At 68.5% G+C, this 22177-nt stretch overlaps 4 protein-coding genes across 5 annotated transcripts; 1 reads left to right on the plus strand and 3 right to left on the minus strand.

Annotated features, from left to right (window-relative positions):
• The first annotated feature begins 4856 nt into the window (after positions 1–4856).
• On the plus strand, positions 4857–7376 carry EDF1 (endothelial differentiation related factor 1). Its single transcript, XM_004593436.3, has 5 exons — positions 4857–5019; positions 6479–6530; positions 6689–6849; positions 7006–7099; positions 7251–7376. Exons 1-5 carry the CDS (start codon positions 4942–4944, stop codon positions 7310–7312), a joined length of 447 nt encoding a protein of 148 aa, XP_004593493.1. The 5' UTR covers positions 4857–4941; the 3' UTR covers positions 7313–7376.
• Positions 7377–8224: 848 nt separating this feature from the next.
• On the minus strand, positions 8225–14826 carry MAMDC4 (MAM domain containing 4). The gene is made up of 28 exons (XM_058672832.1): positions 14781–14826; positions 14558–14662; positions 14298–14471; positions 14104–14229; positions 13864–13994; positions 13711–13795; positions 13505–13630; positions 13271–13408; positions 12906–12994; positions 12655–12828; positions 12184–12505; positions 11978–12106; positions 11759–11890; positions 11538–11662; positions 11341–11452; positions 11111–11227; positions 10902–11036; positions 10684–10817; positions 10351–10567; positions 10153–10290; positions 9958–10076; positions 9780–9870; positions 9503–9649; positions 9254–9388; positions 8996–9120; positions 8806–8923; positions 8359–8582; positions 8225–8282 (listed from the first exon to the last, which is right to left on the minus strand). The coding sequence occupies exons 1-28, from the start codon at positions 14824–14826 to the stop codon at positions 8247–8249; spliced, it is 3750 nt and encodes a 1249-aa protein (XP_058528815.1). The 3' UTR covers positions 8225–8246.
• Positions 14827–15566: 740 nt separating this feature from the next.
• PHPT1 (phosphohistidine phosphatase 1) lies at positions 15567–16460 on the minus strand. 2 transcript variants are annotated; one of them, XM_004593437.3, is made up of 3 exons: positions 16260–16458; positions 15898–16022; positions 15567–15701 (listed from the first exon to the last, which is right to left on the minus strand). In XM_004593437.3, exons 1-3 carry the CDS (start codon positions 16414–16416, stop codon positions 15609–15611), a joined length of 375 nt encoding a protein of 124 aa, XP_004593494.2. In that variant the 5' UTR covers positions 16417–16458; the 3' UTR covers positions 15567–15608. The 2 variants fall into 2 exon arrangements, with proteins under 2 accessions (XP_004593494.2, XP_058528572.1); XM_058672589.1 differs by having other exon boundaries at positions 15591–15701; positions 15877–16022; positions 16260–16460.
• Positions 16461–17217: 757 nt separating this feature from the next.
• AJM1 (apical junction component 1 homolog) lies at positions 17218–21463 on the minus strand. The gene is made up of 2 exons (XM_058672492.1): positions 21364–21463; positions 17218–20381 (listed from the first exon to the last, which is right to left on the minus strand). The coding sequence occupies exon 2, from the start codon at positions 20165–20167 to the stop codon at positions 17255–17257; it is 2913 nt and encodes a 970-aa protein (XP_058528475.1). The 5' UTR covers positions 20168–20381; positions 21364–21463; the 3' UTR covers positions 17218–17254.
• Positions 21464–22177: the final 714 nt, after the last annotated feature.

Below are 22177 nucleotides of genomic sequence, written 5' to 3' on the forward strand. Positions count from 1 at the left end.
CTCTGCACCAAGGCACACATGGCCTCACTCCTGGAAGCCACCACGTTCCCCTGTGCTGCCTGTGCTTGGGACGAGGGGTCAAGTCCACACAGCTTGGACGCGCCCCCCGGGAGGACCTGCTCTGTGGTGCCCGCCTCGCTAGCTCCCAGTGCTGGGTACTCCCAGTGGCAGCACCTGCTTTTTGGTAATCTTTTCAAGATGTATTTATTCACAAGGCGGGAAGGGCACACACACCCGCTGTGTGCCGGTTCACCCCTGTTAGATTCGCCAACCACCAGGGAAAGAGTAACTCAGCTGAATGTATGAAAAGAATTTAGTTGGCCTTTACTTCAGGGAGCCGCGGTCACGGGCTTCCCTTCCCGCGCAGCGGACAGACGTGAAGGTGTGGGCTGCAGCGGAAGAAGAGCGTGGAAGAGACAGGGAAGGGGCTTGTTTTTTTTTTTTTTTTTTTTTTTTTTTTTAAGATTTATTTGTTTTTTACCAAGTCAGATATATAGAGAGGAGGAGAGACAGAGAGGAAGATGATTCACTCCCCAAGTGACCACAATGGCCAGTGCTGCTCCGATCCGAAGCCAGGAGCCAGGAACTTCTTCTGGGTCTCCCACGCAGGTGCAGGGTCCCAAGGCTTTGGGCCGTCCTCGACTGCTTTCCCAGGCCACAAGCAGGGAGCTGGATGGGAAGTGGAGCTGCCGGGATTAGAACCGGCACCCATATGGGATCCTGGGGCGTGTGCAAGGTGAGGACTTTAGCCGCTACGCCACTGCATTGGGCCCGGAAGGGGCTTTTTAAACTCTCCTTGACACGAACGCCAAAACAGGGGTCACCTCGGCCCTTATTTGGTGGGGGGATATGGGTCTGCGCCCCTCATTGCTGTAATGGTGGCCTCATAGCCAGAATTTCACCATCCGTTCTGGGTTTGGTTGGAAGCAAACTTCCGCCCCCCTCTGGTTACTTTGGTAGCCATCAACCCCCAAATCCCGCAGCAGCCAGGAGCCCCCCCAGAGGTCATGGCCTGGCTTCCCTCGTGGTCACCCCACTGTGGGTCCTCCGAGTGCATGGCTCCCCACATCCTGGCTGTCTCCTCCCACAGCCCAGCACGGGTGAAGCAGGGCTCACCTCTTCACAGCAACCAGCTGGAGGAGGGCGTGGGGGACAGCCAGGCCCAGCAGTTCCCAGTGGGTGGTGACTCACCCTCAAGGTCCACGGGGACTCCTTCCTGCCAAAGAGAAAGCGGAAGTCTCACAGCACAGCCACCAAGGGCAAGGCGGTGGTGTCCCAGGGCGTCCCCTGCTCTGGGTGCCTGGGGAGTCCCTGGGTGTCCCGCAGACAGTGAGAGGCAGCAACACTCGGGGCTGGGGGACACACACAGCCACACTTTCCCGGGCCCTGGGCTTTGCAGTTCTGTGTCCTGTGAGCCTGGGCGATGGGACAGCAGCGGAAACACAGGGATGCCCCAAGAGCTAGGGGCCTCTAGGTCACACCAGATGGCAGGTCTGCCAGGGACCTGTGACAGGAAGCCAGCCTCTCCCGGAAGTCTTGCCTGATGTGGCTGCTCCCTCACCCCCCCAGCCCACCTGGTGGGACTGCAGGACGGAGGACACGGCATGCCCCCCACCGACTAGATCCTGGACCACTGCCAGAGAGGTCCTGAGCAGCCCCCCCGTCATGTCCACCTGCCTGGACCTTGCGGGCCCCAGGCTAGGATGCTCCAGCTGACCCCAGGCAGGGCCCCTCCGCCCCCTCCCCAGCTGTCACAACCATGACCTCTGGCCCTGGGCCACGGCCCTGTCCCATTCTGTGTGTGACGTGAGTCTGCCTGGCGGCCCCTCGTCCCCCTCCCAGCAGGAGCATGCAGAGGCCAAGCCAGCATGCAGCGCCTGCTTCCCAGGTGGCTGTCCACAGGAGTCCCCACCCAGCTCCCTGCTGAGGTAGCTGGGAAAGCAGTGGTAGATGCGGGTGCTTGGGCCCTGCACCTGTGTCGGGGACCCAGAAGAAGCTCCTGGCTCCTGGCTTCAGCCTCACGCAGCCCCACTGTTGCAGCCGTCTGGGCAGTGAATCAGGGGATGTCAAATCAATGCCCTCCCTCCACACCCCGACACTCTGCCTTTACTATATATATATATATATTTTAAATCTGCAAGACCAGCAACAAAGAAGCAAATACAGGATAAAGGAGGGGGAAGAAGTGGTCACATTGATGAGTCTCCCAGAGAGCCAGATAACTAAGACGGGGTGCCCACACACTGTCCATCGGGGGACAACCTTCTAGCCCGATTTCTGTTTCTGAGACAGCTCCGCTGTTGAAAGTTGCAAGCTCCAGTGGATGCCTCCAGCCGCCTGGCGGACAGGCCATTGTATTCTCTCAGCCTGGGGGCGTGGAGAGGCTATGCCAGCGTCAGGGTCCCACGCTACAACCTAGCTCCGGGGTGCCTGGGGGTGGTCCCAGCTCTGCTCTCTGCCTCTGTGGAGGACGGAGAATGCTCTGGCTCACAGTGCCTGAGACTGACAGCTGGGGCTCTGCAGGCTGGACTGCCAGTCCCCCAACCCCAGTCCACACAGGAAAGCCACATAGCAGCAGCAGCTCCCACGACAGGTTGGGCAGGACACCTTGGTGGCCACACATACCCCTGGCTGCCCTGGAAGACAAACTTTGCCAGGAGCTTCAGATAAAACTGACGAAGGTGGGCCCAGCACGGTGGCCTAGCGGCTAAAGTCCTCACCTTGCACATGCCTGGATCCCATATGGACGCTGGTTCTAATCCCGGCTGCTCCACTTCCCATCCAGCTCCCTGCTTGTGGCCTAGGAAAGCAGTCAAGGATGGCCCAAAGCCTTGGGACCCTGTACCCACATGGGAGACCCAGAAGAGGTTCCTGGCTCCTGGTTTTGGATCAGTTCAGCACTGCCTGTGGTGCCTGCAAATTCATCATCCAGCCCTCCTAAGTAGGTGGTGTTCACACATGATGCAGGTGTCCAACCAGGCATGTGTATGGGCACCTCTCTATTGTGGCCACACACCCACCCCAGGGAGATGCTTGAAGCCAGATCCTGTGCCCCCAGCAACGTGCACATGCCAGGTGAACAGAGTGGCTGTGCTGACCTGCTGTCCACAGAGCACACAGCTGTTCTGGGCATGCCGCGGGCTCCAGAGTGCACATAACAACAGCACGCAACAGGACTCGAGTTACAGAGAGGACAGTACCTAGAACGAAACAGGTCTCAGCTGGGCAGAGGACAGGACCAGTGAGCACAACCTTAGAGAACCAGAGGGCCAGGCTTGGCGAAGCCACCCACGGGGTCCTGGCAGCCCCTGTGGGACAGCCACGGGCAGCAGACAGCTCCCAGCCACCATGTGGGGGAAATGCAAAGAGCTCGGGCTCAGGCCTGCAGCGCCCCAGCCCTTCCCAGGCAGCAATGAGAAGGAAATGTTCACCGTTGTGCCTTCTCAGTGAGCAGATCTGCTTTTCAAAGTCTCCCATCTGGGCCCAGCATGGTGGCCTGGCGGCTAAAGTCCTCACTTTGATCCCATGTGGCCGCCGGTTCTAATCCAGCTCCCTGCCTGTGGCCTGGGAGGGCAGTCGAGGATGGCCCAAAGCCTTGGGACCCTGCACCTGTATGGGAGACCCAGAAGAGGCTCCTGGCTCTTGGCTTCGGATTGCCTCAGCTCAGCCGTTGTGTCCACTTGGGGAGTGAACCAGCAAACAGAAGGTTTTTCTGTCTTTCCTTCTCTCCTTTCCAATAAAATATAAATTAAAAAAAAAACTTTTAAAAAAATTATCTATCTCTGTAGCCATTTGTTTTTTTCTTTTTCTTTTTTAAGATTTATTTATTTTTACGGGAAAGGCAGATAGATTCGATAGACTGGAAAGGCAGATTGCCCTCCCAGGCCACACGCAGGGAGCTGGATGGGAAGTGGAGCTGTCGGGATTAGAACCGGCGCCCATATGGGATCCCGGGGCTTTCAAGGTGAGGACTCTCACCACTACGCTATCGTGCTGGGCCCAACCACTCGGTTTTCTGATTTGGCATCCTTTTTCTCTCCCTTAAACATTATTTTACATGAAAGAATGACAGAGTGCCTGGTGTGGTAGCCTAGTGGCTGAAGTCCTCGCCTTGGATGAACCAGCAGATAGAATATCGATCAATCTCCATATGTAATTTTAAAAAAGATTTATTTAATATTTTTATTGGAAAGTCAGATTTACAGAGAAGAGAGAGACAACGATCTTCCATCTGCTGGTTCACTCCCCAGCAGGCCACAACTGGCTGGAGCTGAGCCGACCTGAAGCCAGGAGCTTCCTCTTCCGGGTCTCCCACGGGGGGTGGGGTGCAGGGTCCCAAGGCTTCGGGCCGTCCTCGACTGCTTTCCCAGGCCACAAGCAGGGAGCTGGACGGTAAGTGGAGCTGCCGGGATTAGAACCAGCGTCCATATGGGATCCCAGCACAGGCAAGGCAAGGATTTTAGCCACTAGGTTACCGCGCTGAGCACATGTGCCGCAGCTCCCGCAGCCCCGCATCCTTTTCCTTGGACTGCCCCTTCATCAAGGCCAGCGTTTCCCAGGAAACCCGCTGCCGCCCCGTCCCCGGGAAGCACCCCTCCCCAGGCCGAGGCCTGCTCCGATCGCGGGCAGCGACCGGGCCAGGGCGCCGCAGCTCCCCGCACCTGCGGGCCCCGCGCAGCCACCCGCGCGCACAGGGCCGGAGCAGGGCGCGCCGCGCGCGGGGCTCGGGGCGGCCGGAGCGGCGACCCCGGAGTGGCGACCCCGGCCCGCGCCCAGGCGGGAGGCCCCGCCGCCCCGGCAGAGCCTCGCGCCCATTGGCTCCGAGCGGCCGCGGCCCGTGCGCGCCGGGGCGGGGCGCGGCGCAGGCGCCGGAAGCGGGAGGCGCCGAGGGGACGTCGTCGCCGCGCCGGGTCTTGAGTCGCTGCGGAGCCGCCCCGCGCCATGGCCGAGAGCGACTGGGACACCGTGACGGTGCTGCGCAAGAAGGGCCCCACGGCCGCGCAGGCCAAGTCCAAGCAGGTGCCTGGCCCGGCGGGATCGGGGATCGCGGCCCCGGGCGGGGACGCGGCGGAGGAGCGGGGCAGGCCTCGGGGAGTGGGCCGCGGCCCGGGGTCCTCTGGCCTGGGCTCCCCCAGTGGGCTGCGTGCGGCCGGGAGCCCCGCCAGGCGCGTGGGCCGCGGCAGGGCGCCTGTGCCAGGTCCGGGGCGGCCTGTATTTCCAGCGCCCGCGCGCGTGGACTCTGCGTCCCCCACCTGCGAGTGTGGGAAACAGGCTTCCCCGGAGGTCCTCCGCTGCCTGTGCGCTTGGGGGGGTCACCTGCAGGTCCCCAGGGCTGAGGGGCGCATCTGGCGCGGAGCAGTGAGCCACCTGCGAGGACCTGGAGCCCCAGCGCCAGCCACGGCCAGGCCTGGACGTCGCTGTCCCTGCGCAGGCGTCACTCGCCCTGTAGCCTCACTCTTCCCTGACGCCTACTCCAGCCAGACCGGCCCAGGGCCTGCACAGCCGCGCGCTTGTGTGTGTGTGCGTGTGTGTTGATTTATTGGGGTTGGCGCTGTGGTTTATCCAGAAAAGCCAACTACCTGCATCCCATAAAGGTGCCGGTTCAAGTCCCAACTGCCCCACTTGCCCAGACCAGCGGAGGATGGCACAAATGCTTGGGTTGTGCACCTACAAGGGGGCTGTGGCTGAGGCTTGAACCAGCTCTGACCGTGCTGCCATTTGGGGAGTGAGCCAGTGGAGGGAAGCTCGCTCTCTCCCTCGCTCTGTAATTCTTTCTAATATTTGTTTGAAAACAAGCCAGTGGCTCCATCTGGGTCTCCCCTGTGTGTGCAGAGGGCCCAGCACTCTGTTCCCAGGTGGTGGGCTGGGCGCTGAATGGGAGGTGGGGCAGTGGGACTAGAGCCCTGGGGGTGGTTCTAGGAGTTAAGAGTGTGTGGGCAAAGTATCCAGTTTTAAAGCACTTGCTTTTGGAGGGGAGCAGTGGAGGCAGTAAGACTTTGGAGACAAAGTATCCATTTTCAGTTGTGTGTGTGTGTGTGGCTGCCAATTGCTGGGCTCTTGGAATAGAAGGCTGGAGGTGCCATGGGCCGCCCTCCTCTGCCGGGGGACAGGGTCTGACCACTCCTGGCTGCTGGCCATCCGAAGCTGCAGGCAGTTAGTCCCGGTGGCCACCGTCTCCTCCTGGGCATGCCTGCTGCTCGGGGATCCAGGTCCCTGCGGAGCTGGGTGTGGTGAGGGCACAGCAGGCCTCGGAAGCCGCATTCCGGCCTGGCACCATACCAAAGTGTGGCACCTTCCCTCCATGTCCGTGAGAAGTGGGCTGGGTGGGTGGGTGGCACTCGGGCGGGGCTGGTGCATGGGCCCCTCCGTTAGCTCGTGGGGCAGTGGCACCTTGCATTTCTGGCCCTCGCTCGGGTCATCGGGCTGGTGTCTCACACTGCCCCACTCGCCCAGTCGAAGACATTGTCTGATTTCACAGGCCATTCTAGCCGCTCAGAGACGAGGGGACGATGTGGAGACATCTAAGAAATGTAGGTTCTTGGGTTTGCACCCTCGAGAGGCAGTGCGGGGTGGGGTGGGAGTAGGCCTTGGGGCCCTGGCTGGCGGGTGGGGGGAAGACGGCCGCACTCTAGCCATAGCCTCCCTGGGTTTGGGTCTGGGCTCGCCTGCCACCCATTCCCTTCTCCAGGGGCCGCCGGCCAGAACAAGCAACACTCAATCACCAAGAACACAGCCAAGCTGGACCGCGAGACAGAAGAGCTGCATCATGACCGTGTGACCTTGGAGGTGGGCAAGGTCATCCAACAGGGCCGGCAGAGCAAGGGCCTCACGCAGAAGGACCTGGCCACGGTGAGGCTCGGCGGGCTCTCCTCCAGGCAGGGCGGGGCCGCCAGCACCAGGCCCGAGCCGAGGCCTCCTGAGGGCGCGGCCCGGCGGCCCGGTGTGGCCCCGCGGCCTGCACTCCAGTGGCTCCAGTGGCGGGCCTCAGGCAGTCCTTCCTTTTAGAAAATCAACGAGAAGCCGCAGGTCATCGCGGACTACGAGAGCGGACGGGCGATTCCCAACAACCAGGTTCTGGGCAAGATTGAGCGTGCCATCGGTGAGCGTCCTGGGGCCACCGTAGGCTGGGCAGGGCGGGGGTGAGCCTCCTCTTGGCCTGCGGGGCTGGCCGGCTGCCTGGGGCAGGGTGTCTGAAGCCTCCCAGGCCGGGGCTGTGCTCAGGGTTTCTGGGGGCCCGCTGCTCGTTTCAGGCCTCAAGCTCCGGGGGAAGGACATTGGGAAGCCGATCGAGAAGGGTCCGAGGGCAAAGTGAGCCCAAAGCCTCGAAATCCCGGCCCTCGTGGGCCCTCGCGGGCCCTCGGTCATGCAGGGCCCTGCTGAGGTCCCCGGGCTGGGCCCGCAGGCCTGTCCACCCTCGCCTGCTGTGCAACAAGAACAGAACCTTGCAAAGGCTTCCCGTCTCCTGATTCTGTCCCCCAAGGCCTCGGCCGCAGGGGTGTCTGGGGTGGGGCTGGGGGGCCTCCGGAGGAGGAAGGACACACAGGAGTATGTTTGCTGGAAAGCAGAGTGACAGCCCTCCCACCCAGCCAGTGTCCTTGGGGCCACCAGGGGCCAGGCCTCTGTGCTCTCCTAGCTGCCTCCCAGGAGCAGGAGCTGGAACACACACCAGGCGCTTTGCTGTGGGAGCAGGGACTCCCCTGGGGCTGGCCTACTGCACTGGAGCCCTGAGCCCACGCGCGGCTCTTGCAGTGGGGGTGCAGGTCAGCCTCCTGACCTGGCTTGGCATCTGCACGCCCAGCTCTGCCCTGACTGGAGGGACCCCCAGGCCTCGGTGGGGTGGGGCTCTCTGGGCCTTTCTGCAGGCTCCTCAGGCTCGATCACAGGCAGTGCACCCAGGGGACAGGTGGGGGCCCCCAACTGCAGTGCTGTGGACCAGGGCCTGTCCCATGGAGTAGCTCTGGGTACCTGGGCCTGCCCCTTCCCCCACCTGGTGCGCTGGGGGCCACCTCACTGGGACAGCGTCTTGGGGTCCTGCTGAGGTCCTGCTGGGGCCCGGGGAAGCAGGGAGGTTTTCCAGAGAGACCATCTGCACACTACCCACTCTGGAGGGTGGCCAGAGCTGGGGCTGCCTCGTGGTCATAGCATTTATTCATAGGCAGAGTCCTGGGGGTGGGGGACGTGTGGGCTCCTGTCCCCTGCTGCCTCCCGGCCAGTGCATGGTGGCGGGCCAGCAGGCCTGGGTGCAGTCACAGGTTGAGGCTGGATGGCAGGGTGATGTGGTCCTAGGGCGAAGGACAGCTTCATGTGGGAGCCCTGCCAGAGGGCCCCTCGCTCCCCCAACCCTGGCCATGGTCCCACCTCATTGAAGAGGATGTTGTCGAAGTTGGAGGCGGCTGCTGCGGAGCCCGTGGCTTCAGGCCCGACAGCCCCGCTGGCGGCCTCAGGGCCCTCATGGCCCCCGAAGGGACAGATGCCCTTCTTGCACAGCCAGTGCAGCCCTCCGAGCCCCAGCAACACGAGGAGCAGCAAGAACAGGATGCCCCCAACCACGGCTGGCACCAGGGCACGCGTCGCTCTATTCCCTGTGGGCCGTGGGGCATGTGAGGGGAGGCCCAGGCTGCCCCCAAGGGTTCCCCTGTCAAATAGGGCAGTGGCCGGCTGGGCTGGGGGGTCTCCTGCTGCGTGTGGGGAGCCGGGCAGGGCCAGCCGGCAGCTGGGCACCTCCTGCTGCGTGTGGGGAGCCGGGCAGGGCCAGCCGGCAGCTGGGCACCTCCTGCTGCGTGTGGGGAGCCGGGCAGGGCCAGCCGGCAGCTGGGCACTCACCCTGGTTGAGCTGGCAGGGTTCTCCTTCCATGTACCGTATGTCGTCCACGGCGATGGGCCCTAGGGCCGGCTGCCCGTCCGCGGTGACTTCAAATACCATCTGGTGGGGAAGGCAAAGGGCTGCCAGGGGCCCCAAGATAGGCAAGGGGTTGGGCTAGGCCTGGGGGCTCACCTGGAACTCCTGGGTGCTGGTCACATTCAGCTGGGCCTCTTGCCAGTGCTGCGCGGGCCCGCCCTGGCTCCACACGGCCAGCTGGCCCTGGGGGCTGCTCAGCAGCACACGGAGCTCCCCCTTGTCTGAGAGAGGCCCCGGGCAGGGGGTCAGGCAGGGAGCACCTGTGTGCCTGCGCCCTTGTCTGACAGAAGGCGTGTGCGTGCCTGAGGGTGCGAGATGGAGTGCCCGCCCGCCACGCCAGCCCCACCGACTCACAGAAGTGTTCAGGCAGACCAAGGTAGTACCAGAAGCGGAAGCAGGCAGCCTGGGTGGGCGGCAGTGGCTCGCTGAGCAGCCAGGCCGTCCGGCCCCCGGCCCCCAGCACTCCAGTCTCAAAGAAGGCAAAGTGGCCTGGGGACAAGAAAGGGTGGTGCCCCGCTCACCCCAGCCTCCCTGTGACCTCTGGTGGGCCGAGCTGCCTTGTAGAGGCCACTGCCTGCCTGTCCCCACCCAGCCGCTGCTCACCTTCGGCTGTGCCCAGGGTGTGGTCCGTGCGGGGCTGGGGGTAGCGGGAAGGGGTGGCAGCGCTGCTCCAGTCCCAGCTGGGCCTGCCCAGGCTGGGCCAGGCCAGGTGGCTCCAGCCACACAGGCCAGACTCAAAGTCGCAGGAGCCTGGGAGGGAGGAGATGTGAGCGGAGCTGCCCACTGCCCACCCCGGCCCTGGGCCTGGCCCCAGCGCTGGCCTGGCCCTCTGCCCACCCCGGCCCTGGCCTGGCCCCAGCGCTGACCCGGCCCTCTGTACCTGGCTGGGGGCAGGGCCCGTCCTGAAGGAGCAGGTCATCCAGTGCCACATAGGAGTGCTTCTCGCCCGTGGCCATGGCCTCAAACACCACCTGGCGGCACGTGGGAGACGGAGCAGCCTTGAGCCGGGCCCGGCAACTCCCAGGACGCAAGGAACCCCTCACCGTGGTGTCACTCACCCTCCAGGCCCACTTGGCCTGCACGTCCACGCTGCCCAGGCGCCAGGCGAAGCCACCGTGGGCACTCACACTGAAGACTTGCTGCCTCCCGCCCTCCTCCACGTAGACCCGCAGGGTGCCTGCCGCGGCCACCTGGTCAGCCAGGGCAGGCGGGGAGGCCCATGGGCCCCGCCCCAACCCCGGGCACCCCTCAACCTGGGCTGCGGGGGCTCAGCTGGTACCAGAAGGTCAGGCAGCCAGGCTGCGTCAGGGCCCTGTGCTCCCCCGAGGTCAGGGTGGCCACCTGGCCCCGCGCTAGGGCAGCCCGGCTCGTGTCCACCAGCATGTAGTGACCTGGGGTGAGAGGACGTTACCGACATGTCTGCCCTCGGCCCCACCCCCACTGGGCCGTACCTTTAGCTGTGCCGGTGCTGTGGTCTGCGCTGGGGCCCCTGCTGCGTGCCAAGGCCCCAGCCTGGTGCTTCCAGGGGCTCTGCCCGGCAGCCGAGAGCCCACACACTGAGTCCTCAAAGGAACAGCGCTTGGGGGCCCAGCAGGGACCCGGTCGCAGGGCCACGTCGTCCAGTGCCATGGTGCCCTGGTACCCGTCCCAGAGGCCTTCGAACAGCAGCTGGGGGGAGGTACACGGGGGGGTCTGCTGGCTGGGGGACCCTGGGGTGTAGCAGCGCCTGGGTGGGGGCATGAGGGGGTGCAGCCACCCTAAATCCTTGTTTGGTCACGCCTCACCTGGTACTCGCCTGAGTCTGGCTGGTGGTGCAGGGTGGCCCAGGCCTCGTGCCAGCGGTTGCCATGGGTGCCCGATCGGGACCACAGCTCTGTGTCCTCCTCCCCTGCCCGTCTCAGAGCCAGGCGCAGCGTCCCTAAGGGGAGGTGAGCTTTGGAGGGCGCCCCCTTCCCGCACCCAGGACCTTGGAGGCCCCTGGTGTCCACGCTGGCTCGCTCACCAATTTGCGGACCGTAGAGGTGGTACCAGAAACTGAGGCACTGCACTGGGGCTGTGGGCGTCTGGAGCCCCGTGAGCAGGTGGGCACCTTGGCCCCGGGCCGGGGGGTCAGCGGGGTCCAGGAGCATGAAGAAGCCTGGGGCAGAAGCAGGGCTGAGTGGCATGGGTTTCCCCCGCTACAGGGCCCCCCTGGCAGGGAAGCCCCTCTACCCTGGCCGGTGGTGTGGTCATAACCGGGGCCGCGGCTTTGGACCCGCTGCCAGTGGGCGTCTGCAAGGTGTCCTGGGTACCAGCCACATGCGTCCCTCTCGAAGTTGCAGGAGATCTCTGGGGGCAGGGAACAGGGGTCAGCCAGCCTGTAGCACCCCCACATCTCTCCCAAGGTCCGAGAAGGCAGGGGCCCTCAGGGGGCTCTGGGGGTCGGAATGTAGGCAGGGCACCTCTGTCCTGCTCAGTGGTCGCCGCGGCGCTGCAGTGTCTCATGGTTAGCTCATCCAGCCCCGCCCCCTGCTGCCCAGGACCGGCTGGGTCCACCAGCCCCAGGAACTCCAGCTGCATGGTGGGTGGCGGAGAAGGGCATGGTTAGCGGGGCCCGGTTGCCTGGCGGCCCCACCCCCAACCGGCTGCTCACACTCACGCGGAAGGGCCGACGCCTGGCCCCAAGGAGGACCCTGTCGGTCATCCAGTGCCTGCTGCCGCCGCTTGGGGCCTGCCACACCAGCTCTCGGGAGCCACCGTCCACCACGGCTAATACCAGGAAGCCTGGCCCAGGGAGCACCAGGGGATGCAGGGAGCACGGCGGGCCATGGGGATGCAGGGAGCATGGTGGGTTGTTTGGGGTGAGGTTGGCAACCATACCTTGGGGGTGGCTCTGGAAGTAGTAGGCCAGCTGGAACTCACAGTGAGGACCTGAGGGTCCCAGGGTGGGCGAGAGGAGTCGGGCTGCAGCCCTCCGCTGCCCCCAGGCTGTCTGCAGAGACAGGAAGTGCCCTGGCCAGGAAGGTGGTGCTCAGGACAGGTGCCCTCCTGCCTGGCAGGGTGGGGGATGCCACTTGCGAGCTGGGTCCACCTGCTCACCAGAAGGGGCCCCGCTGGCATCCACGCCAGGCCCCGGGCTCTCCTGTGCCATGAGCCACTGCCACTGTAGCCGGCCCACGCTGGTGTCCTCCCAGCCGCCCATTTTGGGTGACTCAAAGTCCGTGGTGCCTGTGACAAGGGCCAGGGCTCAGAGACCTGGTCTGCTGGCCTGCCTGCCCGGGCCTTGCCCCCCGAGCTGCCCTCACCACAGCCCCGCTCGTCCTCGCCCTCCGGACACTGCTGCTCAAAGTCGCAGAGCTGCTCCGGGGGTACGCACAGGTCCTCACAGGCCAGCTGACCTGCCTCGCACAGGCCTCTGGGCTGTGGGCCCCATGGCAGGGAGGGGGTGGCTGGGGGCGTGGTCTCTGTGGGGTGGGAGTGGGTCAGGAGGTGCTGGGCTGGCCCAGGCCCCCTGGTCAGCAGCAAGGACCTCGGGCTGTCACCTGCGGCCGGCTTGCAGCTTTCAGACAGGATAAGGTCATCCAGGCCCACCACGCCCCCGGGGCCTGTGTGCGCAGCCAGCAGAATCTGAGGGCAGTGGGTGGTCAGTGCCTAGCTGGCACTGCTGGTCCTCCTGGACGTGCCCCCGGGACTCCCTGCTCGTGCGTCCTGCCCTCCCACCCTCAGAGCCTGTGGAGGAGGGGCCCTCCCACGGCTCCCTCGGCCCCAGGCCTCACGCGGAAGGGATGGGCACTCCAGACGTCCACCCGGTCTCGGACCCAGGCTGCCCCCAGATCCCCACGGCGTGTCCGCAGGAGGGTGGAGGCTTGGGCAGCTCTGGGTCCTTGCGTCTGCAGGAGCAGCTGGAGGGAGCCAGCCTCTGAGCCGTGTAGGTAGAAGTAGAAGATCAACTGTGGGACAGGCATGGGTCAGGGAAGTGCGGTGCCCCGGCAGTCCCCGCAGCTCCAGCCCCGGCCGCCCGGCTCACCGAGCAGTTGTGGGGGCCCAAGGCCTGGAACTCGGGGCTGGAGAGGACAGCAGGTGCACTGGGCTGGGCCTGGGAGACCAGGAAGGAGCCTGGGGAAGCAGGTGTGGGCGGGGCTGCAGGTGGGTGGGGTGGGGCCTGTGATGTGGGCTGTGGACAGGAGGGGCATGGACGGGGTGGGGCAGTGGACAGGGCAGGGCATGGACAGGGCGGGGGGCATGGACATGATGGGGCATGGACGGGGTGGGGCAGTGGACAGGGCGGGGCCATGGACATGATGGGGCATGGATGGGGCGGGGCCATGGATTTTGTGGGGCTGTGGACAGGGCGGAGCCGTGGACAGGCAGGTCTGGTTCCGTGAGCCTCACCCCAGGGGCTGTTCCTGCTGTGGTCTCGGAGTGGCCAGGCGGGCTGCCTGGGGCTGCCTGCGCTTTGGTTCCGGGCCCAGCCTTCAGAGAAGCTCCACAGGCCCAGCCCGGTCTCAAAGTCGGTGGTCAGCAGGTGGCCTGGGGAGGGAAGGTCTGCAGGCCCAGGCGCAGGTGGGGAGGGTCCCTTTGTGCACTGGGGAGGGTCTGAGGTTGGGGTGGCAGCTTCCCACCTACCGCAGGTGGGCATGTCCTCGTCCGAGTGGTCCCCGCAGTTGTCCTCCGCATCACACAGTTGGTGGGGCTCCACACAGGCCTGGTTCCCACAGCGGTGGTGCCCCAGGGGGCAGCTGGCCTGGGGGGCTGTGGCGGGCAGGGTCACGAGCAGGGGTCTGAGCTGCCAGGGCTTGGGCTTGGCTCAGGGGGATGGGGGCAGGGCTTACTGGGGAGCCCACAGTCGCGGAACTCCACGTCATCCAGGGCCACGGCGCCCCTGTGTGTGGCGTTGCGCACCGCAGCAAAGGTGACCTGAGGGTGCAGGGTTGCTCAGGCTGCGGCTGCAGCCCAGGCCCTGGGCACCGGCGCCCCTGGCTCACCTGGAAGTCCCCACGCACACGTCCGGTGACCACCACCAGCTCCTGCCACCCTGGGCCCCAGGGCCCCTCGCTCTGCCACAGGGTGAGAGTCTCCGTGCTGTGAGTCAGCTCCAGCCGCAGCTCGGCCACATCTGCCATGCAGGGTGGGGTTCCTGGGCAGCTGCACCCTGCCTCTGCTGGCTGCCTGCCCACTCGCCCACCCCGCCCTGACCCGGGCTTGCCTGCCCCGCCCCGGCTCACCCCCAGCCACCGCATGGAACCACAGTTTCAGCTCGCAGGTGGGCGCGGCCTCACGCAACACGGGTGTCCGCAGGACCGCTGTGGCTGGCTCCTTGCCACGGTGGACTCCCACAGCCATGTACCAGCCTGCTCAGGGCAAGAGGTCAGAGGATGCGCACAAGGCACGGGGTGGGGCGTGGGGGTGGGGTCCTCACCCAGGTCAGTGCCCAGCGTGTGGTCTGAGCGGATCCCTGCCCCCCTGGGCGCAGCCCCTGCCCGGTCGCGGAGCCAGCTGTAGCCCGAGGTGCTGATGTCCTGCCAGCCACAGGGGTCCCGCTCAAAGTCACAGGTGAAGGTGGAGCCCAGAGTGGATGCTGGCCTGCTGTAGCCTGGGGGAGTGGGGTCAGCCAGGGTGAGCGGGGGCCTGGACAGTGGGGTCAGACTGGCCAGGCCCCGTGCCCTTGGCCTTGCTCACCGCACCGGCTCTCTTCCGAACAGTCCGCACAGTCACACACAAAGTCACACATGGCTTCGCCTGGGGTGCTGCACTGGCCGGGCACCCAGGCCTCACTCGGGCACCCTGCTGCCGTGAGAGTGTGCTGTGGCCCCACTCCACAGAAAGACCCCAGCAGAACCGGGCTAAGGGCAGACAGAGGCAGACGAGGTCGGCCAGAAGCAGGGTCCCCCTCCCCACTCACCCACGACCAGCAGCAGGACGGGGAAGAGGGCGCCAGGCCGAGGCATGCTGAGGCTCACGGAGAGGCCGAGTGGCGGAGCGCCCAGGGCTCCGGGCAGTTATCAGCCACGGGCCAGGGGCGTGGGGACACAGGCTGACGATGCTGGCCCCTCTGCCCTGGGGCCCTCACCCTGACTGGTGCTGACGCAGCCGGAGCTGTGGGCTGCAGCAGCCCCTCCAGCAGGGGCCCCGGCAGCGTCCCTGCCCCTCCTGGCACTTCAGACCGAAGGTCAGGCTTGGCGGCGCCCGGCCAGGGGCCCCTCTACCCGCCGCCTGCCGTTCCAGCTGTGGGTGTCTGTCCCACCGTCAGGCCCCCTTCATGCCAGCCCCAGCCTTGGCATCCAGTTAGCAGTCGCGTCAGCCCAGGACTTGCTCCTGGCAGTCCACGGGGACTCAGCTGGGAGTGCCAGGGCAGGGCGTGCTCAGGCCCCTGCTGTCCCCAGGGAGCCGTGGAGAGCCTCAGGTGCCAAGGGGCCTGTCCTGTGACAGCCAGGGCTGCTGGGGGCACCCTGGGGGTGTGGGTAGGCCCCCGGGGAGCAGCTGGGCCTCCCGCCAGGTGTCCCTGGGGAAGGAGGCCTCTCCGGGGTGGAGGGAGGCTTATCAGGTCGGAAGGGCTGAGTATGCAGGGCCCTCCCTGGGGCCCCAGGGCTGGCTGCCAGGGTGTGGGGAGCCTGGGTGGCTGCCTGCCAGGGTGTGGGGGGACCAGGGGCCGGGGTGCAGACCCACAGAACACACAGAGGCTGGCTCAACAAGAGGTTTATTCCGTGTACTTGGGGGGCAGGGCCAGGCCTCAGTAGCCATCATCTGCCCACGTGACCTCGTAATCAGGATACTGGGCTTTAATCTTCTCGGTGGTGACGGAGTGCTGGGCACGGCCGAAGCCCTGGGGAGAGAACACGGCCGGCATGGGTCGCCTGTCGGACCCCCAGGCAGAGCCCACTGGGCCCAGGACAGGCCTGGCCGGCACGGGCCGCCTGTCGAACACCCAGGCAGCGCCCACCCGGGCCCAGGACGGGCCTGGCCGGCACCTGTTGGCCAGTGGACCCCGCAGAGCCCACCCGGCCCAGGGCGGGCCTCACCATGGAGTAGCCGTACACGTGGATCCTGCGGTCCTGGCTCTGGTGGGAGATGCGCCCGCCGCCCAGGCACTCGCACTCGTAGCCCTGCTTCTGCAGCTCGCCCGACACCTTGTCGTAGATGTCGGCTGTGGCAGGAGGGCGGCCTCAGGTCGGCGGTGGCCTTGGCCTGGCTGCCCGGGCTGGACAGCGAGCCCCGCCCACCGGACGAGGCCACGCCCACCCGAGGGAGAACCGCCCACCCAGACGGACGCTCCGCCCCCGCAGGGAGCTCCGCCCCCGCAGGGAGCCCCGCCCCCGCAGAGGGACGCCCCGCCCGCCAGGATGAGACCACGCCCATCCATAGCGATGCCCGCCCCGCGCACCGTGGTACTCGGCCCACTTGTAGCCGCGCACGACCTCCTTGCTCTCGCCGGGCTGCGGCCCCGAGGGCGCCGAGCGCACACGGATCAGCACGTACTTGAAGACGCCGTCGGCGTCCATGTCCACGTCGGGGACCCGCGCGAGGGCCGCCGCCGCCATGTCGCGCCCAGCGTGCCCCGCGAGCCGGGGCGTCACCGCGCGGGGCGGGCTCGGGGCGCCGCGGCCAATCGCAGCGGGGAACGCGGCCCGGGCCCAGGGCCTCAGCCAATGGGCGCCGACCCGCGGCGCGGCGGGCCAATCACGGCCAGTCTGGGCCGCGCAGGCGCTCTTAAAGGAGACGCGGCCGGAGAGCGGTTGGCTCCGGGGAACGTGCCAGGACTTTGGGGGGACAGTGAGGGACACGGCGTGGGCTGACCCCCTGCGGGCAGACCACCCCCGTGCGGGCCGACCACCCCCGTGCAGGCTGACCACCCCCCGTGCGGACCGACCACCCCCCCGTGCGGACTGACCAACCCCCTCCCTGTGTCGGTTGGCCCCGCCGTGTCCATCAACCTCCTCCCCATGTTCATCCCCCCTGACCCCGCCCCGTGTCCGCTGACCCCTCCCCGTGTCCATCAACCCCTCGTGTCCATCAGCCCCCTCCCTGTGTCCATCAACCCCTCGTGTCCATCAGCCTCCTTCCTGTGTCCGCTGACCCCTTCCCCGTCCATCAACCCCGCCCCGTGTCCGCTGACCCTCGCCCGGTGTCCGCTGACCCCTCCCCGTGTCCGGGTCCCCACCCCACAAACACGAGGCGGGAGCGGCTCCATTCCAGCGGCTTTACTTGGTTCCAAGCGCTCGCAGCCCGAGGGCGAGCCTGGCCGGCCATTGCGGGGTCGCGGCAGCGGCGGGGACAAGCGGGAAGCAGGGCCGGCGGGGACGCAGCGGGGCCTGGGCCTCCGTGGGGCCCCGCAGCCCGGCCGCCCGGCGGGCAGCACCGAGGGCGAGCCGGCCCGGCTCACATGAGGTCGTCCAGCAGGTTGCTGCTGGCCACCCAGTCGAGCGCGCGCGGCTCGGAGGCGGCCATGATCATGCACATGAAGGGGCGGCCGGTGCGCCGGTCGGTGGGGTAGATGGTGGTGGGCGTGAAGCGCCGGTTGTGCTCCACGAACTCGCACAGCTGCTCGTACACGCGCGGGAACTCGTGGCGCAGGAAGACGCCGCGCAGACGCAGCTCGCGCTGGATGTGCACGAAGGCCACCTGGCGCGCGCGCCGGCCAGCCTCGCCCTCCTGGTCCAGGCCCGCTGTGCCCGGCGGCGGCGTCAGGATCAGCGTCTCCATGTCGGCCTCGCGGCCCGGCGAGGGGCACGGACGCGTTGGGCTGCCGGCCGCCAGCGCCACCTTGGCGAACTTGCGCACCGTGGGCCCGGGGCTGCGCGGCGCGGGCGCGGGCCGGGCGGGCGTCCCGGCGGCGGGGCCCACGGCCACCGACACGCTCAGCAGGAAGCACTCGGCGGGCTCGTAGAGGCGCCCGGCGGCCGCCAGCTCGCGCGCGTAGCTGCCCAGCGGGGCGGCGTGCGTGGCCAGCTCGCGCAGCGACAGGTAGGTGGGCGACAGCAGCAGCCCCTCGAGGCCGAAGCGCAGGAAGTTGTCGGCCGAGCCGGGGCTCGGGAAGCCCAGGAAGAGCACGCCGCGGCCGCGCGACAGGAAGCCGACGCGCGCGATGCGCGAGAAGGCGCGGTGCACCGGGCCGCTGTCGCGGCAGAACTGCAGCACGTGGCGGCACACGCTGCCCACGCGGCCGTACACGCAGCGGGCCTTGTGCGCGTCCCAGTCCTCGCGGCGGCACAGGCGCGAGCAGTAGTAGGTGTAGCAGCTGTGGCAGGACTTGAAGTAGAGGCAGGCGTTGAACATAGTCTCCGTGCGCCGGCAGCGCGCGTTGGAGCAGGTCATCAGATCGTCCTCGTCGGCGCTGGGCTCCGGGGACGCGTCGGCCGCCTCCCCCGAGCCCGCCGGCTCCTCGGCGCTGCCGGCCGAGGCGGGGGGCGAGCGCACCGCCCTCGCCGGCCCCAGGCCCGGCGCCCCGGCCCCCGCGGGCCGCGCGTCCAGCAGGCGCCGCAGCTGGCGGCCCAGGCCGTCGGCCGCGGGCTCGGGCGCCTGGGCCGCCGCGGGTCGCGAGTCGATGACCAGGTCGGTGATGAGCTCGTCCAGCTGCTCCAGGCTGCGCTGGCGGCCCGGGGTGGCGGCGGTGCCGGCGGCGGGCGCGCACGCGCGGGACCCGGGCCGTTCCCAGCCCCTGGCGCCCGGGTGCTCGGCGGCGCGCAGGTCGTTGTCCGTGATGGTGATCTCGGGGGTGACGTACCAGTTCCGGCCCAGGCCCTCGCCCGAACGCCCCCTCTCCGACAGCGACGTCTCGGACAGCGACAGCGCGGCGTAGCGCCGGGGAGAGGTGGACAGGTTCAGGACGACCGGCGGAGGGCGCCGACCTTCCGGCGACGCGCCCTGGGGCTCGCGGCCCAGCAGGTTCTCGTAACTGCGGCCGCGGCCCAGGGGGTCGTCCCGGCGCGGCGCGGGCGCCAGGATGTTGTCCCAGGAGCGCGAATAGTGGCGGCTGTCGGTGGCCAGCCTGGGCGGGCTGGTACCGGTGCCTCCGTGCCACGAGGCCAGCAAGGGGCCCGGGTCCGGGGAAGGTGCCACCTGCAGGGTGCGGTACGGCCGCGGGCCCCAGTCGGCCCAGGCCGGGCTGCTGCGCGGGTGGGGGTAAGTCCGGGTCATGGCTTCACGCTCGCGGTACCTTCCCCAGTCGGTCGCGTGGAAGGAGCGGGTTGCTAGGTGGGCCCGGGGCTCCTGCGGGAGGTACCAGGAGCCGCAGGACAGCCCGTAGGCCCGGGGGTCCTCCCCGTAGTAGGAGCGGGCGGGTGGATCCTGGATCGGGAACGTGCGCGCCTCACCGGGGTAGTAGGCGCCCCCACGCCGCGGGCTGGGCCCTGGAGGCTCCTCGGACGGGTAGGGCCTGGGCCCGTAGCCGTCGAAGGCGGGGCCGGGGCTGGCCACGTAGCTGCCCGCGTAGCCCTCGGGCTCCTCTGTGTAGAAGAACTGGGTGGGCCCCGGCGGCGCGACCAAGTGCGGGCCGCGGCGCTCGGCGCAGTCCCGCGGTGCCGGGGGCGGCGGGTCCGCGCAGTAGAGCGCCCGTGGGTCGGCGCAGTACAAGTCGCTGGGGGTGGGCGTGCGCGACAGCGCCACACGGCGCGGCCCCGGGACCGTGAGGCCGTGGACCTGCAGGCCGCGGACCCAGGGCGGGCCGTCATTGGGCCCGCAGGGCCGGGAACCGCGCGCGGCGTGCTGCAGCACCGCGGCGTCGGGCTTGATGTCCAGGCGGCAGCGGACGTGCGGGGCGGGCCCTGCGGGGGGCTCGGGCTGCGCGCAGCGGCCCGGGGCCGCGCACAGGGGGGTGACGCGACCGGAGCCGCCCCGTTGCGGCTGCAGCTTGATGGGGTGCAGCTCGTTGGCGAGGGCGCGCAGCGTGGGTTTCGAGGGCTCCCTGCGTGGCGACCCGTCCGCCCCAGCCGCGCGCTGTGGCTCCCGGCCCCGGCGGGGCAGCACGGGCGGCGAGGCCGGCGCGGGCGCCAGGCCCGGGGGCGCGCGGGGCGCGCTCTTGGAGCGGGTCCGCCGCCGGGGCTCGCCGTCCCGGGGCCGGGTTCGCGGCGGGGCGGGCTCCGGGGCCGGCGGCTCCGGCCGATGCTCCATGGCTGGCCCGTCCAGCGCCTCCAGGAAGTCGAAGCTGCGGCAGTGGCGCTTGCTGAAGGGCGCGGCGGGCCGGGCCGGCGGCCGCTCACATGCCTGGCGCCGGGATGCGGGCCCCGGGGCCGCCACCTTGATGTCTTGGTACACGGTTGACACCAGCAGGTCCGGTGGGTCCGTGCGGGTCATTTTAAACCAAGTCCCCAGGCCGGCGGCCCCAGCTCACTCGGCCTTTAGGGGCTCCTGCCCTGGGGGTGGGGGTGGGGAGAGGACGGGTCAGGGCGGCCCCCTGTGCAGCCCAGGTCCCGCACTCCTCCCGCGTCGGCCCTGCTTACCTGGGCGCAGCGGCCCTGGCTGCAGGCCTCAGCCTCTGGCGCTCGCTCCATGCCGGCGGCAGAGGCACCTGCGGGTGGAACCCACACGCAGGGGTGGGCGAGGGGCTGCGGGCGGGGGCTGCTGCCCTCTGGCGCCCGCAGCTGGAACGAGGGCTTACCGGGTCCTTGGGCAGGGTCGGGGAGATCCCAGGGACGCACCCGCCACCCAGTCCTCGGCCAACGCTGCAGCGGCCTCTCCCCCGGGCTGCCAGGGCCCCCCAGGAGCACAGGGAGCCTAGAGCTGCTCCCCTCAGCATCCTCTGCCCCGAGTGGGCGCAGGGTGGGGAGGGGGCGCGCGGCAGGGCAGCCCACACACCACCCCCACCCCACCCCGCGTGCACACGGCGGCCGGGACCACGTGGGGGGCTCCTGGTGCCACTCTCCTTCACTGTGCCAACCGCAGCGGGAGGCAGCAGGGTGGGGGCGAAGGCCCCGCATATACCTGGGCTGCGGGGCCGGGCGGAGCCCACCCCAGGCCTCAGGTCCCTGCTCAGATGTGGCCGTGCCGCGGTGGTCCCCTGGCCCTGGGGCCGGCTGGGGAGGGGTTCAGCGCCGTGACAGCCCCACCCCCACCCCGCACTCAGCCTGCACTCTGGGGGCGGGGGTGGGCGCGGGCCAGGCCCCTCACCTGCTGCGCTGGCCAGCTCTCGCCCGTGCACCCAAGGGCCACTGCGGCTCGGGCTCTGTGCATCCTCGCCCCCACCCCCAGCTGTCCCCGTTAGCTGCTCCACAAGGCCAGGCCGCGATCCGCGGTGACACGGCTGAGGCCCCGCCCCCGGGAGGTGGCCTCTGGCCTCCCCGGCTCGCGACACCCCCTGCCCACGGGAGGGGCGGCCCTCTCGGCCCCGCGACCTTCCGGAGCCCACGTGGGCGGCCAGCGCCCCCTCCCCCACCCCGCAGCCCAGCCCCGCCCGGCCCTGCTGCCCGGGATGCCGCCCGAGGCCCGAACGCGGAGGCACGCGGGATGGCCCGGGCCTCGGCCCTGCGCGGTGGGCAGCTCGGGCCTCTCACCTGCGCCGCGTTCCCGGCCGAGCCCCGGTGGGCTGCACTGTGTCCCGCACCGGCAGAAGCTTCCAGGCGCGGTGCGGGCTCGGTGCTGCCCCCGGCGGCGGCCGGAGGGGCTGCGCTTAAAGGCGCCGCGCCGGCGGGCTGCGGGGGCTGCGGGGGCTGCGGAGCCCGGAACGGCGCGGGCTCCCGCCCGGCTGGCCAGGCTCACCTCCGGACCCCTGCGCGAGCAGCTGCCGGCCTGGCCAGGGCCGTGGGGTGCAGCCCCGCGGACGCAGACCGAGCAGATGGCCGCCTTGCGATGGCCCGCGCAGAAGGTGCCAAGTTCCTGGTGGCTACCGGGCAGATGGCCACCCAGGTCCAGGTCTGCCTGGCCACACACACGTGGCCCACTCCTTCATCAAGCCCCAACCCTGCCTCCCTGGGCACCCTGCCTTGGAACCTCCCGCTTGGGGGGCGGGCAGAGCCTGGCCCCGATGGTGCGGGGCGCTGGGCCTCCTGGGTCCCCGGTGAGGCCAGCTGCCCCGCGTGACCTTCCCCTTCCCGGGGTCCTCACGGGCCTGGCATGGCGGCCAGCCCGGGCATCTGGGCACAGCACCCCTCCCCTGCTTGTGGGACCAACAGCGCTCTGCCGCCCCCAGAGGTTTCCATGGCGACAGCGGGTGGGCTGCTGGGCCCAGTTCCCACAGAGAGGCCACGCTGCCCCCACCCCCCCAGCAGTAAGCAGGACACAGCGCAGCAGGTGACAGGAGAGCTTTATGGTGAGCGGAGTGCGGGCGGCCAGGGGCAGCGCCTGGCCCCGCCTGGGCAATGCCCAGGG

The sequence above is a fragment of the Ochotona princeps genome, chromosome 14 (genome assembly GCF_030435755.1).
Source record: "Ochotona princeps isolate mOchPri1 chromosome 14, mOchPri1.hap1, whole genome shotgun sequence".
In the NCBI taxonomy this organism is placed as follows: domain Eukaryota; kingdom Metazoa; phylum Chordata; class Mammalia; order Lagomorpha; family Ochotonidae; genus Ochotona; species Ochotona princeps.

Coding starts and splice junctions, on each gene's coding strand:
- MAMDC4 (XM_058672832.1), bottom strand. CDS start 14,826: ATGCCTCGGCCTGGCGCCCTCTTCCCCGTCCTGCTGCTGGTCGTGG. Junction 11,663..11,758: donor CTTCCAGAGCCACCCCCAAG/GTATGGTTGCCA, acceptor TCCCTGGGCCAG/GCTTCCTGGTATTAGCCGTG. Junction 10,568..10,683: donor CAGACTCAGGCGAGTACCAG/GTGAGGCGTGAC, acceptor ACCTCCCCCCAG/CTGCTGTTCGAAGGCCTCTG.
- PHPT1 (XM_058672589.1), bottom strand. CDS start 16,416: ATGGCGGCGGCGGCCCTCGCGCGGGTCCCCGACGTGGACATGGACGCC. Junction 16,023..16,259: donor CAAGTGGGCCGAGTACCACG/GTGCGCGGGGCG, acceptor CTCCTGCCACAG/CCGACATCTACGACAAGGTG. Junction 15,702..15,876: donor TGAGGCCCGCCCTGGGCCGG/GTGGGCTCTGCG, acceptor TTCTCTCCCCAG/GGCTTCGGCCGTGCCCAGCA.
- EDF1 (XM_004593436.3), top strand. CDS start 4,942: ATGGCCGAGAGCGACTGGGACACCGTGACGGTGCTGCGCAAGAAGGGC. Junction 5,020..6,478: donor CGCAGGCCAAGTCCAAGCAG/GTGCCTGGCCCG, acceptor CTGATTTCACAG/GCCATTCTAGCCGCTCAGAG. Junction 6,850..7,005: donor CGCAGAAGGACCTGGCCACG/GTGAGGCTCGGC, acceptor CCTTCCTTTTAG/AAAATCAACGAGAAGCCGCA.
- AJM1 (XM_058672492.1), bottom strand. CDS start 20,167: ATGACCCGCACGGACCCACCGGACCTGCTGGTGTCAACCGTGTACCAA.